This window comes from Amblyomma mixtum, chromosome 3 (genome assembly GCF_055824585.1).
Source record: "Amblyomma mixtum isolate Tamu chromosome 3, ASM5582458v1, whole genome shotgun sequence".
NCBI lineage: Eukaryota > Metazoa > Arthropoda > Arachnida > Ixodida > Ixodidae > Amblyomma > Amblyomma mixtum.
In genome coordinates this window covers 163,735,283-163,750,140 of record NC_143014.1, presented here as the reverse complement: position 1 = coordinate 163,750,140, position 14,858 = coordinate 163,735,283, and the positions used below count along the sequence as shown (strand labels likewise).

The 14,858-nt window shown below is 45.5% G+C and overlaps 1 protein-coding gene across 5 annotated transcripts in view; it reads right to left on the bottom strand.

Moving 5' to 3' along the window:
* Positions 1-14,858, bottom strand: part of LOC149352585 (phosphatidylinositol 3,4,5-trisphosphate 3-phosphatase and dual-specificity protein phosphatase PTEN-like) — an 82,280-nt gene that overhangs the window by 6,310 nt on the left and 61,112 nt on the right. For 2 of the 5 annotated variants that reach the window (XM_089581768.1, XM_089581769.1), the window contains one exon: positions 1,998-2,106. In XM_089581768.1, the coding sequence (XP_089437894.1) occupies positions 1,998-2,106 (109 nt within the window). Of the gene's footprint in view, positions 1-1,997; positions 2,107-2,175; positions 5,071-14,858 lie in introns of those variants that run through there. The other 3 variants (XM_089581766.1, XM_089581765.1, XM_089581767.1) reach the window with 2 other exon arrangements.

Here is a 14,858-nt window from a genome sequence, read left to right as displayed (position 1 = left end):
GTGCCTATTATGCGTGGAAATAAAAAAAATCTGATTTTCCGCGACCAAACTAGGGGTGTGCCTATTATGCGAGTAAAAACGATATATAGTAGTCAAACTCCACCACAATTAAGTTCAAGGGGCACAGGAAATATTTCACAGAAGCAGAAATTTCACAGCAGTGAAATCAGCTAGTAACAGCGAAACTGAAGTAGACAATGCATAAAGACAGCTTAATTTCAGAAATCAGTCAGTGTTTACCACTTTTGCTGCTTTCCATTGTGTTAACCACTTCTGCAATCCATTCACAGCTGCACCGTGAAAATGCCGTCGTGTATTCCAATAAAGTTTTTAGCACCTTAGGCCTGCCAAATATTTCTGTACAATTTTACAGGCATGACAGGGTTTATTCACACCCAGAAGAACAGTCCGGAAAGCCAGAAAGAAAAAAAATCTCTACGAAAGCTCTTGCACCCCTCTCCAATACCCCCTCTTCCCCATTCATGGATCAGAGGGCCACATTTTTCAATAAATGTTAGATCACTCATTCACTTCAGCTAGAAGAAGCCATCAAAATATTTTGGCATGCTATAATGCATCCATGTGATTACATCATGCTGAATCTCGGTGAATGTCATTCCATCACCCACACGGTAGCACGGTGACCCCTTTCATGCACCCATCACCATGTGCCGTCATTGACAGGTTGCTGGTGAGTGCATGTAAAGGGGCCAAGTCCAGATGTGAAATCAAGCCCATTGCAGTAGAATGTATGCAGCTGCTTCCCATATGCTGGCCCAAAACGTTAAGGCACAGATGACAAAAAAAGAAGGAAAAAAAGCTCAACAAGCGACACGTCTGCGGCAAGTGCTCCACAAGCATTCACTGTAAAAGCTCGTTAATTCCACCCCTGTTAATTTGGAAATCCAGATAATTCATAAGCGAACGGCATGTTTGCTGTTCATGCAGTGAAGCCACCTCACATGCGACAGTGCCGCTTGTAATGGGTGTGATACGGTAGAGGCAGAGCTCCACCATGTCAGTATGTGAAAGATACGGGAGGCCTTTTACGATTCTGGAACAGTTCTGCTTCGATGCTCCTGATAGTATGCACGCAATAAAGCACTGATGGAAACTTCAAAAAGCAGTCATTGCCACGCAGTGTCGTCATTTTAAAATCAGGCAACCATTGCCCAGTCTTTCACCGAACAAATTTACTGTGCCGCCCAGCATGCATGTGTGCAGCCACACATGCATGCTGGGGCCACTCTGGAGGGAACCTGCACTGTTTCAACACTGATCGCACCATTCCACCACATAGCCTACTGAGTGGAGAAAGATGTTCAGATCAGGATGCGCAGAACTTCCGCGATACCACCTGCCTGTGCATTTCTTGAGGCACAAGCATTTGTACTCTGCCGAATTCACAAGTAGAATGCATCTGTGCAACTAGAGCATGTCGGTCACACCAAAACGAGAAACTTTATGAGTCAGGCAAGCATGTGTCACAGTCCCAAATGTGGCCATGCTACAGTTGCGACCAAAGTGGATTTCAGTGGTAATATCTGGTCAACAGTAGAACAACTGCAGGATAGGTTCCCTCTGGCAGAGAGTTGGCAAACATTCTTAGTGGAACCAAATGATGGTGAGTGAAGGTTGATGACCTTGCGTCTCTTACATAGTAAAATATATTCTGAAAGTTTTTCTTCCCAATGACTTCACTGAGGTAGATCTCATAAAATAAAATAAATGTTCATAGTAGTGAGGGGAACTTTGTTGCATTATATTTGCTGCTGGTGGGTAATGGAGATGCTTTGCTGCTGTGGAGTGGAGTTTGTTGTAGTGGGGCTTGGCTATTTCCCAAAGCAACCTCAAATTAAAAATTACAACACAGGGCATTGCCACAAAAAAAGCGCTCGTTTAAACTGTCTGTCTGCACAGCCAAAGAAACCATAGTGCAGTCTTGGGCTACAAAGCCCCATATAGATCACTGTAGCAAAGAGGAGCAAAATGCCCACCTTGAAGTCTTTGCTAAATTTGCTGTGCGTTTTGTCCTTGTATGCCTTGTCAAGGTCGTCCTTGCACAAGACCAGTGTCCTCACCTCCTCTTCACCCCCATTGTGAACCCTGCAGAAGAGAATAAGTTCTATGCAGACAAGAAAACAATCAAACAGCACAATGGGCATACAAGACAAACTAACACTAAGAAGTTGCAGACAATGAAAAAAGGTAAACAGAGGTATTATTAAGGAGTGCTTAATGGTTTGGACACGAGCAGGAGGTGTCCTGCATTATTAGAGTCGCCACAATGATGGAAGAGGTAGCCACGTGCCAAGTGCTCTGCAGGCACCAATGCTATCATTTTTTGAAGTCAAGTTTTTACATATGTAATTCGAAAAACTGCTGACCTAGGCACTGTGCACAGAATAAAACAAAACTCCGCACTATTCCAGACACACCATCTGAAGAGAGCACATAAACTTGCTCAAACACTACATCCTGTTGTCATGAGCACCTCAGCCAAATAAAACACACTTCTACAAGTGGCAGATAACCCACAATCGTGCACGAAAGTTGGCGAGCCCTTTCCAGCGACTTTTCCATGGTCATGCCCTCCTCCGTCTCACGCTCCTGTGTATTTTGGTTCAGAGATGGCTACTGGTTTTAGATTCTTTCAGACATCACACAGCCACCATGGCTGCAGCCAGTCAGCCATGTCACTCCTCTGGTGGGTCAGGAAACTCCGACCCCCAGGGAATTCCCGCGCGCGTCAACAGCTGGCAGTGGGGCTGAGTGGGTGGGGCCAGCAGAGGACCTTTGAGCATGCAAAATGTGACGAGAGGATGGGAAAGGTGCAAAGATACTGAAATTCAAATATTCACTACAGATCACTAGGATTCTAACACCAAATGCATTAAAAAAATTATTGCTCAAGGGTATTCGTGAAGCGGTGCTAACATCCCAGGAATACCGCCCCTTTATTGAGAGCTCCTTTCAGATCCTCTTTAAGAAGCAACGCACTATTTCAACAATTCAATAGTTAATCGACAAAATTTGCCTTGAAGAATCTCATGCTGGGTAGAACTCTCATCAAACCCAGAAAATAGTAATGACCTTATTATAAATAAACTAACATTTTCTTTCGACTTAAGTGCATTGCAATGCTGCTACATTAGAGAAATTCTCCTGCCGAATAAGCGGCACCCACCTAGCACTAACATAAACCCTTGAAGAAGGCTCTGAAAGCAATTATTCTCATCTGTGTTGTGAATGGACATCCCACCGCTGCCACCAATGTTGTGCCATAGAGGTGGTCCCGTAGCGCTCGCCACCCGTTTCGTGACTGAGCGCTGCCAGCTCTCTTGGCGGTAGCAAAGACTCCGAGTCAGGCATCGGTGAGACTAAGAACAACGCTTTATACACTATATACAGGACATAGTATAGTACAACATCGGCACAGGGGCCGAGAGCTAACACAACATGACTGTTCTCGCACAGCAACGACCGGCGAGACACCAGCGCGTCACATCATCCGACTCCACTCGTGAGCAGCACTCGACTGACAGTGGGTCGGTTTCTCCTCCAAGCGGCAGCGGTGGGGCTTATAAAGCCTGAGGAACGGTGGTCACTCAAAACTGTCGCCTGGACGGCAGTCCAAGCGGTCCAACCAGCGACTGCGCCGGCCACCCACTTCAAATTTTGCTGCGCGCGGTGACATCCGGGGGAAAGGGAAACCGGCGCCTCACTGCCTGGCAGCTTGCGGCATGTCCGGGCATGTTGCTAGCCGATGCTTCCCCTTAGGATCCCGCTGCCTTACGGCGCAGCACCGTGGCTTGTCAAGGGAGCGTTAGGGCGCCGTTGCCTTGCAGCGCAGCACCAGGGCTTGTCAAAGGGACGATCACAGGAGAAAGTTTGCGGCCTGCAGAATTGGAATCCGGACGGGTTTCCCGGCATAACATCTGGCACCACGTTGTGTTCCCGACGTTCCATTATAAATTTACGAGCGGAAAAATAACGAAAGATAACAAACACATTAAACACCCCACTTGCCATCTACTTTCACCTTTTGTTGCAATGGCCCATTTCGATTTGTTGATGCAGTAACTAGGCTAGTCATACTAAACAAACCTAGGCTATACTACCGGCAAAACTTATTTTGCCAGTGCCCACAAATGACATAGGCTGTAATGAGGAAGAACTATTACAATGAAATGAGCAGTGGCTAAATACACAGTTTAACAGCAGGGCAAGGGACATGATGCCTGACTGGTGCATTTGTCCCTGTAACATAGCCGCGGCCGATAGGCCACGGCAGGAACGGAACGAGCGTACACGCCTGGGAACGAGACAAGTGAAAACCAACGTTTATTGCAACAGAGGGTGATTATATAGTATTCCAGGGGAGAGGGGAAATGGAAAGGGGGGACATGGCGAGGTACAAAGAAAACTTCACGCTTGCGCAGTGTGTAGCCCGCACAATGACACAGCGGCCGATACAACACTTCTTCCTCCTAAAATCGGTCAACTGGTTTCCTCGTCCTCGTCGAGCGTCGTACGGCTTGAGCAGGTTCGCTTGGCACTACTGCTCCGGATGACGGAAGTGCCGGGAATGCGCCGTCAGCATGATGATCCCCAACTGCAGGCGGCAACGTAAATCCTTCCAGTCTCATATCGAGCTGTGATGCTGATTCCTCTGGCCTGAATGTATCGCCGTCTGGGCGCGCGTCTTCCGCAGTGTCGGGTGACTGTGTTTCTGTAGCGCCGTCGGGGCGTGCCTCTTCCGCAGTGCCGGGTGACTGCGTTTCTGCATGTCGAAGACGTACCTGGTCCACGTGCCGCCGGACAATTGCTCCAGGTGTTTCTACTGTAACCATTCTGGTCCCAGAAGTAGATGTCACATGCCCTGGTATCCATTTGTCTCCTGTCCCATAGTTGCGAACGTGCACACGGCTCTTCAGTTGGGGCAGCCACTCCTGGTTGTCCAACGGTGCGTCTCCACTACCCTTCGGGAAACACGTATCCAGGCGCGATCTAATCTGGTATCCTAGAAGCATCTCTGATGGTGACTTGCCGCTCTTCTGGGGCATCCTTCTGTAATTGAGCAGTAGATGCATAAGTTTGTGCTCCAATTTGCCAGGCCTCAACTTCCGGAGACCATCTTTCACCGTTCGGACTGCTCTTTCGGCAGCCCCGTTAGATTGCGGGTGGAAGGGGGCGGTCCTAACGTGGGATATGTTGTTGTTCTCAACAAATGTTGCAAATTCACGACTAGTGAATTGTGTTCCGTTATCGGAAACGATCGTTCTTGGCACGCCAAATCGGCTGAATATGTCCCGTAAACAGTGGATTGTAGCTGTCGTGGTAGCGTGCTTCAGAGGGATTGCTTCTATCCACTTGGTGTGCGAATCGATTAGCACAAGCACCATCTTGCCTTCTATCGGTCCGGCAAAATCCACATGGATGCGCGACCACTTCTCAAATGTTTGTGGCCAGCTTGCTGGTGGAGCGGCTGGCGGCATGGGCAAATTGTCGATACAATTCTTGCACTGAGCCGACATTTCCTCAATCTCTCGGTCAAGGCCTGGCCACCAAAACAACGATCGCGCAATGGATTTCATCGGCGAAGACCCTTGGTGGGTTTCATGCAGCAGCTGCAGCAATCGTTTTCGTGCACCGGCAGGTATAACCACTCGATGTCCCCAATAAATTAACCCATGTGCCAAGGACAACTCAAGTCGACGGTCAAAAAATACCGCCAGGCATGGCTCAAGGCCTTTAAAGCTGTTCGGCCAACCGTGTAGCACGTAATATTTGATGCGATCTAGTGTCGAGTCGACAGCTGTGAGTTCCTTCAGTTCTCGTGTCGTAACGGTGCCTTCGTCCAGGCTTTCCAAAGAAAAAACATACTCTTGCGGCTCTTGGGGCTCCATACTAGGACCGGGTGACTGCAGAGGAAGCCTGCTGAGGGCGTCCGAGTTCAGCAGTTGTCTTCCGGGAGTGTACTGAAGTTTGTACCAGATAGAGTGCGGGCATTTTTATCTGTTGCGTAGGTGTAGATAGTTATAATAGCGCCACTGCTTTTGTTATCACTTCACTATCTTTGGTTTGAAAAATATTTTTCCCAGCTTTGGTTCTAGTAGGTAGGTCTTGGTATTCAATGCAAGAGTCACAGCAAAGTGCACCATTTATTAGTCTGCACTGCGTCTATGCTCCCTCCTCCTCCTTCTGGAGCTTCACAACAATGGAATTCCACTCTTTAAATCCACTCCTAACCATGCTTGCTGCCCAACTATGCCGACTTTCAGCTTCATTCACTTATGTCTTAACATTTACACGTGTGACAATGATTGTCATTTAGTGCATGCGCCAAGGAAATGTTCCACACCATAGCTGCTGTCTTGTTGCAGCATGCCTACCATACACCTCAGGTTTCTTTTCTGTTACACCGATGACAGGCACATCTTGAATTGCATTAATCCAAAATATGTAAACTATATATAGATACACATACATATTACATATATGCAGTTACACTTTGAATGCGCTTTTACAACACAGGCAGCACGTTCACTCTTCATCAGCATTAAAAATGCATCTGAGTTTAGGAGCGTAAAGTAGAATCCCATTTATTCGAAGCGAATTGAACTGTGTAAATTAAGTGAGAGTTCGAAATACCAAAAATGAAGCAAAATGAGAAAAGTAAACGTGAACCATTTTTACACATGTAGCTCTTTAAAGGGACCGAACACTGAATTTTAAGGACCCAATTTTTTCCAGCACAATGGAAAGCTTGCTGTCCAAGGTGCTGGATTCCACAACGGTTTTGTTGGAAACACAGAGGAAGATTTTTACCAAGAGTTTGTAAATCAGTGCATGTACCAGTTTTTATGCATCCTGATGCTGAAACTGTGATTAGCGAGCGCAATGGCGACTGCATGTCGGCAAAAGTGCTGTACCAAAACCTAATATAAATCTTACACACCAGACAGTAGTACGATATGTTTAGTATAGAGTAGCGTCCCTGTTAGTTTTTACACCTAATGATTAACGGCACAGTGATGCACGCCTCATCGTCGAAAGTTTTAGTAGGCCATGGCTAACGCTCCATCCAAGAAATTCAAAACACTATGGCGTCATCTAATTACAACATCTAAAAGCGCATGGTAGACAATGCGAATGGAGCATTGCTTTTCACCAAAGGGTGCACTGGAGAGAGAGTAAATTATAAAAAACATGACAAAAACTCCTGAAAGAAAAAACACTGGGCACTTCAAACATATAAGCGATATTTTACCAAGGTGTGGACATGTGGTGGGCTACAGTGATGATGGCAGGCTTCACTGCAAGATGGGTTTGCTTTATAGAGGTTTAATAATAGCCCTGTTCGCACTACCCCCACCTGAATTGTGTGTGCAGAAAATGAAGCACTTGCAGAGGTTAACCTTCCAACTTTCTATCTGTTTATTTTTCTTTGCATTTTTATGTTCCCTCCATAAAATATTCAACCCAGCAGTGAGCACAAAAGCTGCAAGAACTTTTGATGGCTCTTACAAGTCAGATTCTATACTGAATGAGTCACGTTTACAAAGAAAAAGGAATATTATGTCCTGCGCGATGCTGTGATTTTGGCAAGCACTTGGATTACTTTCAAAAATGTAGTCTGTCAGGCACAGCAGCCATTAGTGCGTCTTCCCTATATCCACTGCAGGCTTTCCGCTGCAGTCAGTCCCGTGAGGGTGGGGAATGATTTAATGCTGAGCCATCATCCTGCCTTTCAAGTGTGCATAAGCTTGCATGCCTATTGGAAAATGAAGAGTACCGAGGAACCTGTCATTTCTGCATTGTGAAATTTAATGCCTGCAAAACAATCTTAAACTTTGGACCAATTTGCAAAATACTGAGCTCATGAAAAATAAGTCATTTACAGTACAGTAACTAACACTGCACAGCAAGGCTTCACTCTTTTTCACTGAGCAATATTATGGCTTAATTTAGAGAAGCAGAAATTTCGTTGTGTGTCACATTGCCACTGTATCCATGTGTCCTCTCAAAGAAAACTACAAAGCTATACAAGAGCATAATAGTAAAAACTGCACAACAGCAATACGAAAGCCAGTCCTTAAGCACTCAGGTCTGCTGTGCTCGTTGATGTCAAAATTCCAGCAACCTCACTTTCTACTGAACGGCTCCTCTGTTTGAGCTAACATTCCTTTGACATATGCACTAAAACAAAGACAGAAAAAGTGTACCCAACGCGTACCTCAACCAGGTACAGAGCCAAAAGCGCACCGATACCTTCTGCACACCTTCTAGAAGTTCTATTAATGACCGCACGTAACATCATTGCGAACATCAGTAGGCAATGAAATCAGCTGTGTGCAAATATTCCAGTATTTCAACAGTTTATGAATAGCACATGGTATTCAATTCAATGTGCACTGCACTTTTACCATGTGAAGCACTTCAGTCTGAGTATTTGGAGCTTTAAACAGTTTTAGAACCCTCCCATCGATCTTAATTTTAGATGCTGACACATCGCACCGTTTCTCAATGGCATTCATCATTTCACACTTAAGAGATGAATGAAGCTGCTCTTTCGTCGTTGGGTTGACTAACAGCATGTGAAAGAAGCATGTTTGGTAGCAACAGATGCTGTACCTGTGTGGAGCTGCCCAATCGAATCCACCAAAACAAATGAGTTGACATCCACCATGAGCTACAGCTCATTTCCGTGCAGCCACTCCATGCTTTTCAATTGGGACTTAAGTACAGCATGGCACCTGACATACCCCATGGTACATATATCTGGGCATGGATAAATATGCCTTAAAGAACATGCCAGCAAAGAAAACTTTGGCGGCAGGTACTCTGCATAAACAAATAAATAATTGCCAAGGACAGGAAACCACTCCTGAGGTGTTTCCATGACCCCTTTCATCCATTACAATCAAGAAGCTAGTTTTGTGTTGCAATAATAATAATAATAAAAATATTACAGGAACAAAACGCACTAGCAGCCACAAAGTCAGCACACACAACTTCACATTACACAGTAGAATCTTCGATCTAATTCTGCCTGTACAACCAATCATCATAGTGAGCCACATACAGCAGCCGAAAAACGGGCATGTGGAACCTTCAGTAACTGCTAAATTTGTTGGGACTCTCCTGTGGCAATGTCCCCTCAGGTTCAGCTCCCCTACAATGTCACGTCCTTCTTTTTCAGTTGCCTTAACTGCCATAACACTAAAGGGAGGGCATCTCACGAGGGCATCTCACGAAGCACCACGAATGGTGTGACTGTTGTGGGCACATGGGGAACAGGTTTTTTTGCCTCTTCATCAGAAACTCATCGCATGCAGATAGACCAGCCCGGCTCAACTTTCTGTAAGCAAGCCCATCACATCCAGCCTCAGAGTATCTCCCCTGCCCTGGCGCGGGCGAACACTTGCTCGTAAGCATGCTGGTGAGTCAGATATCCCCGATTCCTCACCTTATTCCTTCCAAGGAGCTTCTCATCACTTTCAAGCAGATGTTATTGTTTTAGCAGCAATGAATGCCACTTCAGTCAGCACAATTCGCATTCCTCGATTCCGGAGAGAACGGTCCACCAGAGATGCCATGCGTTCTGTTGTGCTCATTATCATTGGGTAGGGAAAATGGTTGGACTGTCAGCCATGCATAAGCAAGGCAAACGCAGGGAAAGTGTTCACAGTTAAAACTTAACGTTGATTATGAAGCTATAATTTGATGTATTACACTGTACTCCAAAAACCTTTTGCTCAGAGTGAAAAATTTATATCAAAGACACTCTGAAAACACTTCTTTTAAGTGGTATCAGAAAATATTTTTTACCTCAAAAATTTTGTATTACATTTTTAATCTTTTAGTGGCTAGTTTGTAAACAAATCTGAAACATTTTGTACCTTCTAAAATTTTAAGAACTTTTTCTCCCAAAGATATTCCCTAGACAATACAAATTTTTTCTGAATTTCCAATTTTTCTTTTTGTGTTTGACGATTTTTACTTTTTTTTGCAATACGAACACGAAGTATTAGTGTAGAAGTAACTGTCTCAAAAAAGCACATCCTATTACCATCACTTTCATGCACTTTGCATTTTTTTAACCTCGTATTTTGCACGAAAAAATTCTGTCTTGAGACCTGTTAGAAACAAGTCATTTTTCCCACGGTAAGAAAAGAGTTAAGAGTTCCGGCAGACACACACACGCTCTTTGCTTTGGCTCAGCTCTACTGGCTTGGCTCAGCTAGCTCGGTGGTGTGGCCATGCTCAAACAAATGTCCGTCTGTCCACCCGCCCTGTCGCCTGCTTGTTTGTTCGTCCGCCTGTCAGTTATCAACAAAAGCGCACAGTCAACAAGTTGCACCCCTGTGTTCATGTTGCCGCTGTTCAGCACCATTTGCTCCAAAAGGAGTTTGCTCTACCACGGCGCAATCCAATGATTTTGTGATAATCGATGGTGCCGGCCAATCATCGCGAGATAAAGCAATCATGCTGAACACCGAGACCCCTGAAGGAAAGGTGCACATCTTGAACACAAGGTTAAAAAAACTAGCACGATGGTTACGAGTGCGTAAGTTCCAGCGCTAGCTGTGGTGTGAGAGCGGTTAGGCATTTTCGCTCCCTATCTAGAGCTCTCCAAATTGGTGGGGGCCTGAAGCTCCTGCTTCCTCCATAGCATTTCAATGTATAGGATGCTTTATAGCGCTCTCATTTAAACTGCTGCCCTACTTTTCGACACTTCCCCACCTTTCTACACATACACTAGGCATACACTGGTGCACAGCAGCACACTGAGCAAGCCACCTCTGCTGGGGCTCCTGTCAAGGGTGCACACTGTCTTGGCTCTCTGCCAAGTTCACAGAGTGCGCCACCCCCGAAGGAGTTCCTGTCAAAGGATAAACAAGGGTGATGTTATGGTGCGCAGCACCTTGGCACCTTGGCACATTGCCAAGGTCTGCACTGTGCTAAGAAAAGCTTACCCTTAAAAATAACAAAAAGACCAAATTCTCAACAACAAAAGTGGGAGGGGAAGGGTTATTATGCGAGTGGGCTCATTACGCAAGTAAATATGGCTATCAAACTGTCACAATAAACCTTTACAGTGCTACTGTTAAAGCGAGGGTTAATAGCAGTAGTAGCAGTCATAACCAACCACGATGACATAATAACAATAACATGACCACCCCGTGCATATATAGGGTGCCTAGTGCCAGCTAAGTCATTAAGTGAAAGCTATTTAATTCAAACCTCGATAATTCGAATTTTCTGATAATTCGAACTACAATACTTGGTCCGGCTAAGCTCCATAGAGATCTGTGTATAAAAAAAGCCTGTTAATTCGAAGACGAGTCGGTTCCCAGCAAACCAGAAACCTCTCAGAGACGTCTAGCTAGACGTCTCTGAGAGGTTTTTGGTTTGCTGGGTTCCGCTACGGATAATTCGAACTACGCGCCGCCGCGTCTGGGCGGCTTGGCACACAGCACGTGGCGAAAAAAAAAAAAGCGCCTCCGCATAGTTAGAGGCTGCGCACGTCCTAAACGACGACTGAAGATGGAACCAGATAAAACCGTGGAAGAGTGGGTAAAGCCTAAATGGCGCCATCACCGGCGCGGCAGCCGGCGGCGCGGGAGGGCAAGGGTTGGCGGCCGCGGTGGCGGCTGCCTGCCCTCTTTTCCGCACAACCGCCGAAGCTCGCAACTAAATACTCGTTAAATCGAGCCCTGTTAATTCGAAAATACGGATAAGTACTCTTGGCGCGGTCCCAGCCAACGCCCACCTTGGACGGGCGCTACAAATTACGTGCGAAAAACTTTGAGAGTGTCGTCCATCCTTCCACCCGTCAGTCGCCAACGGAAGCACGCGGTCAGCAGCGATCATGACGGCGGCTTTTAGAATCGTTCGCTGCAAAAGGTGTTTGCTGCTATCGCACGTTCCAATGATTGAGTGGCAGTAGACGGTGACCACCCCAATCGCCCATGGCACGATAAGGCAAACGTACCGAAAACGAGACTTGCACAACCGCACCAGCGCTGGCACTCTGCCAAGTTCGCTTCCCCTCTTGCGCTAGAGCTGAGTAAACACACCGTGATGTTATCGCTGCGCAGCATCTTGGCGCGCCACCAAGAAATGCGTTGCGGACCGTGACGGTGCGAAGTGGAGAATAACGTTAACGACTGACGCTTTTTTTTTTTTTTTTTTTCAAATTCTTAGGCAAAAATCGGGGGTGGGTGGGTTCATTATGCGAGTGAGTTCGTTAAGCGAGTAAATACGGTACAAATACGGTTATGCAGATGGTTCTTGTCAGTTTTTTCGCGGCCACTCGATAATTCGAACATCGGATAATTCGAACTTTTTTACTGGTCCTGTGAAGTTCGAATTAACGAGCTTTTACTATTAGGTTGGGCGCGTGTTCAAGATTGGGCCAAACGACTTGAAATACCGCCCAAGATAACATCCTAAAACAACTGCATGGCGCAGCATCCTGCATGCTTGCACAGTAGCAGACGTAGCAGTGATAACAAAGCCACCAGCGGTGACATGGCACACCAGTTGCATTGCGGCAGAACCATTAATGTGCCCAAGGAGGAGCATTGAGCTCTGAACGTTGCACGTATGTGGGAGGTCAGAGCCACAAACGTGCAGCAGGTCAAACAGAGGACAGCCGCTCTCGTAACTACTCGCAAATGCACTGCATAATAAGATGCTCAAGCCCATACCAACACATTCCTCACACCAAAAAGCACTCGCAACCCTCCCAAAAACCAGAAACAGATCATAACGCACTCACGCGTTATGAAGAGCAAATGCAACAATTACAAAAGCACAATGTATCATTTGCATTGCCAGGGATGTAATCTCCATTTAATTTTTATTTTTCTGGACCAAGGGCAAGAAATAAAAGCACACAAGTATCTGCTGTGCACTAAAGCTGGTTCTTTTCCCCGGTTTTCTGCTATAAATATGGATCTCATTTTGCAATTTACGATAACAGCATATGTGTTTGAAGAAATCAAATGCAATTCGTACCCAACTGTTATTTCCATCAGCTTAGCAACTAACAGGACACAACTTAAGGCTGCAATGAAACTCCACCCACATTCAGGACTGCCGCGCAGAATTCCTCCATGACAAAAAAAAAGTACTATATTGTTAAAACTCTTCTTGTTACTTAAACAAGAAGCTTATCACAAGACAAAAACGATCACCTTTAGAATTTTGACATCTGGCTTGTTTAATAAAGTCAAGCATTTAAAAGCTGATTTCGTTTACTGTTGTGATAGGCTAGCGGAGTAATACAGGAAGCCGCAGACCGTGGCCCAGTGCTGACTGCTGTTTTTTTCAAGCTGTATCCTACTATAGATAAAACCTCATTTTTATGTTGTGCACAGTCAAGCACCACAATAATGAAAGCTTGTAAACAAAAGTCTTGCTGCAATGAAATTGTTATCACTGGCAAGTGTCCATAAGCTTCAGTGCATTTCATATATCTTGGCAACAAAACTTCTTAAGCCCGCTGCCATCTTGTGCCTGCATAAGTTTTCCGTATCCGAGTTTTGCCACCAAACCAACGCGACTACAGCTATCAGCAGTTATCAGCCACACATTCACCAGCCGTCCGAAACCAACTGCCCAGTGCTTTTGGATGCCAACTGGCGCGTCGCCGGTAATTTCGTTTTAATTTTAGAAGCAGACTTGCAGTTGCAACACCTATGTGCCTTCCCTTCGCTGACACCCTTGCTGTCAGCGAAGGGAACCATGCTGTTCCTCCAGCATGCCAACACTGTGTTCTGATCAGAGGCTTTTTTGCTGTTTGTAGAAATGAGTTTTGACTCACCACATTTTAGCAATCTCTGCAGGTTTTTTTTTTTTTTTCCAGGGGATGGGGGGCTTTTACAGCAAGACCTACGTATAATTCAAGCATTTCTTCCAGTCCCTTAAGTCCGAAGTAATGAGGTTTTACTACCCATCATGTTATTTTTAGTTGCCAGTCATGTGTCAATTCATGGATGTCATGTTGTTACTCATTTTGCATGACCACATTACAGGTTGCATACTGTTATGCTGCCTGGTCAAACATTATACCTCTTTGGGCATGTCATGCTTTTTTTCTATAATGCTGAATCAGTCTAGTTTTGTTTATTTCGAATGCAAAGACCATACACTATTGTGAAAGAAATAAGGGCAACTACAAATGCGCATTTATATTTTTTACAATCTTTTTCCAAGCTGAACAGATATTCAATATTCGAAGGCAATTTTTCAGCGTTCACACACCCCTACTTATCACCCTTGCAGCGCTCTCAATACTCAGGTGTCAAATGAAAGTGCACGTGACGTAACCAGGCAACAGAGACTTGGAGTGGCATCCATAGCCTCAGCCTCCCGTGTTAATGAAGCAGCACTGATGACGATAACGTGCTGCACCACTGTTCTGGCTCTCTCCTGCATGGGCGTTCCACACTTATATATCAACAGCAACGCTAAACTGCACTAGAACAGGGCTAGCTCAATTTTTCCACCCACCGTGCACTTCAGGGCCACCATTTTTCAACGAAGTTCACCATTCAGATTGCCTTTGCGTGTACCTGTCATTCTGAACTGTTTCTGTCTGCATGCCGCATTTTGAGATGGCACAGCTCTTGCGAAACTTTTTGCCTTCTCTGATGCTTTCATTTTGGGGTTCAAGTGTACTTTCGTCAGTTACATTTGCAGCTCAGAACTTCTTCACTCAGGAGAGACCAAAGTACAACATACTGACAGCAACAAAGTTTGGAAAAATAACAAGTACTTGCACAGAAGATTCCACTTGACTCAACTGCCCTATTCAATCACTGAACAGGATTCTGCTAGCTTTA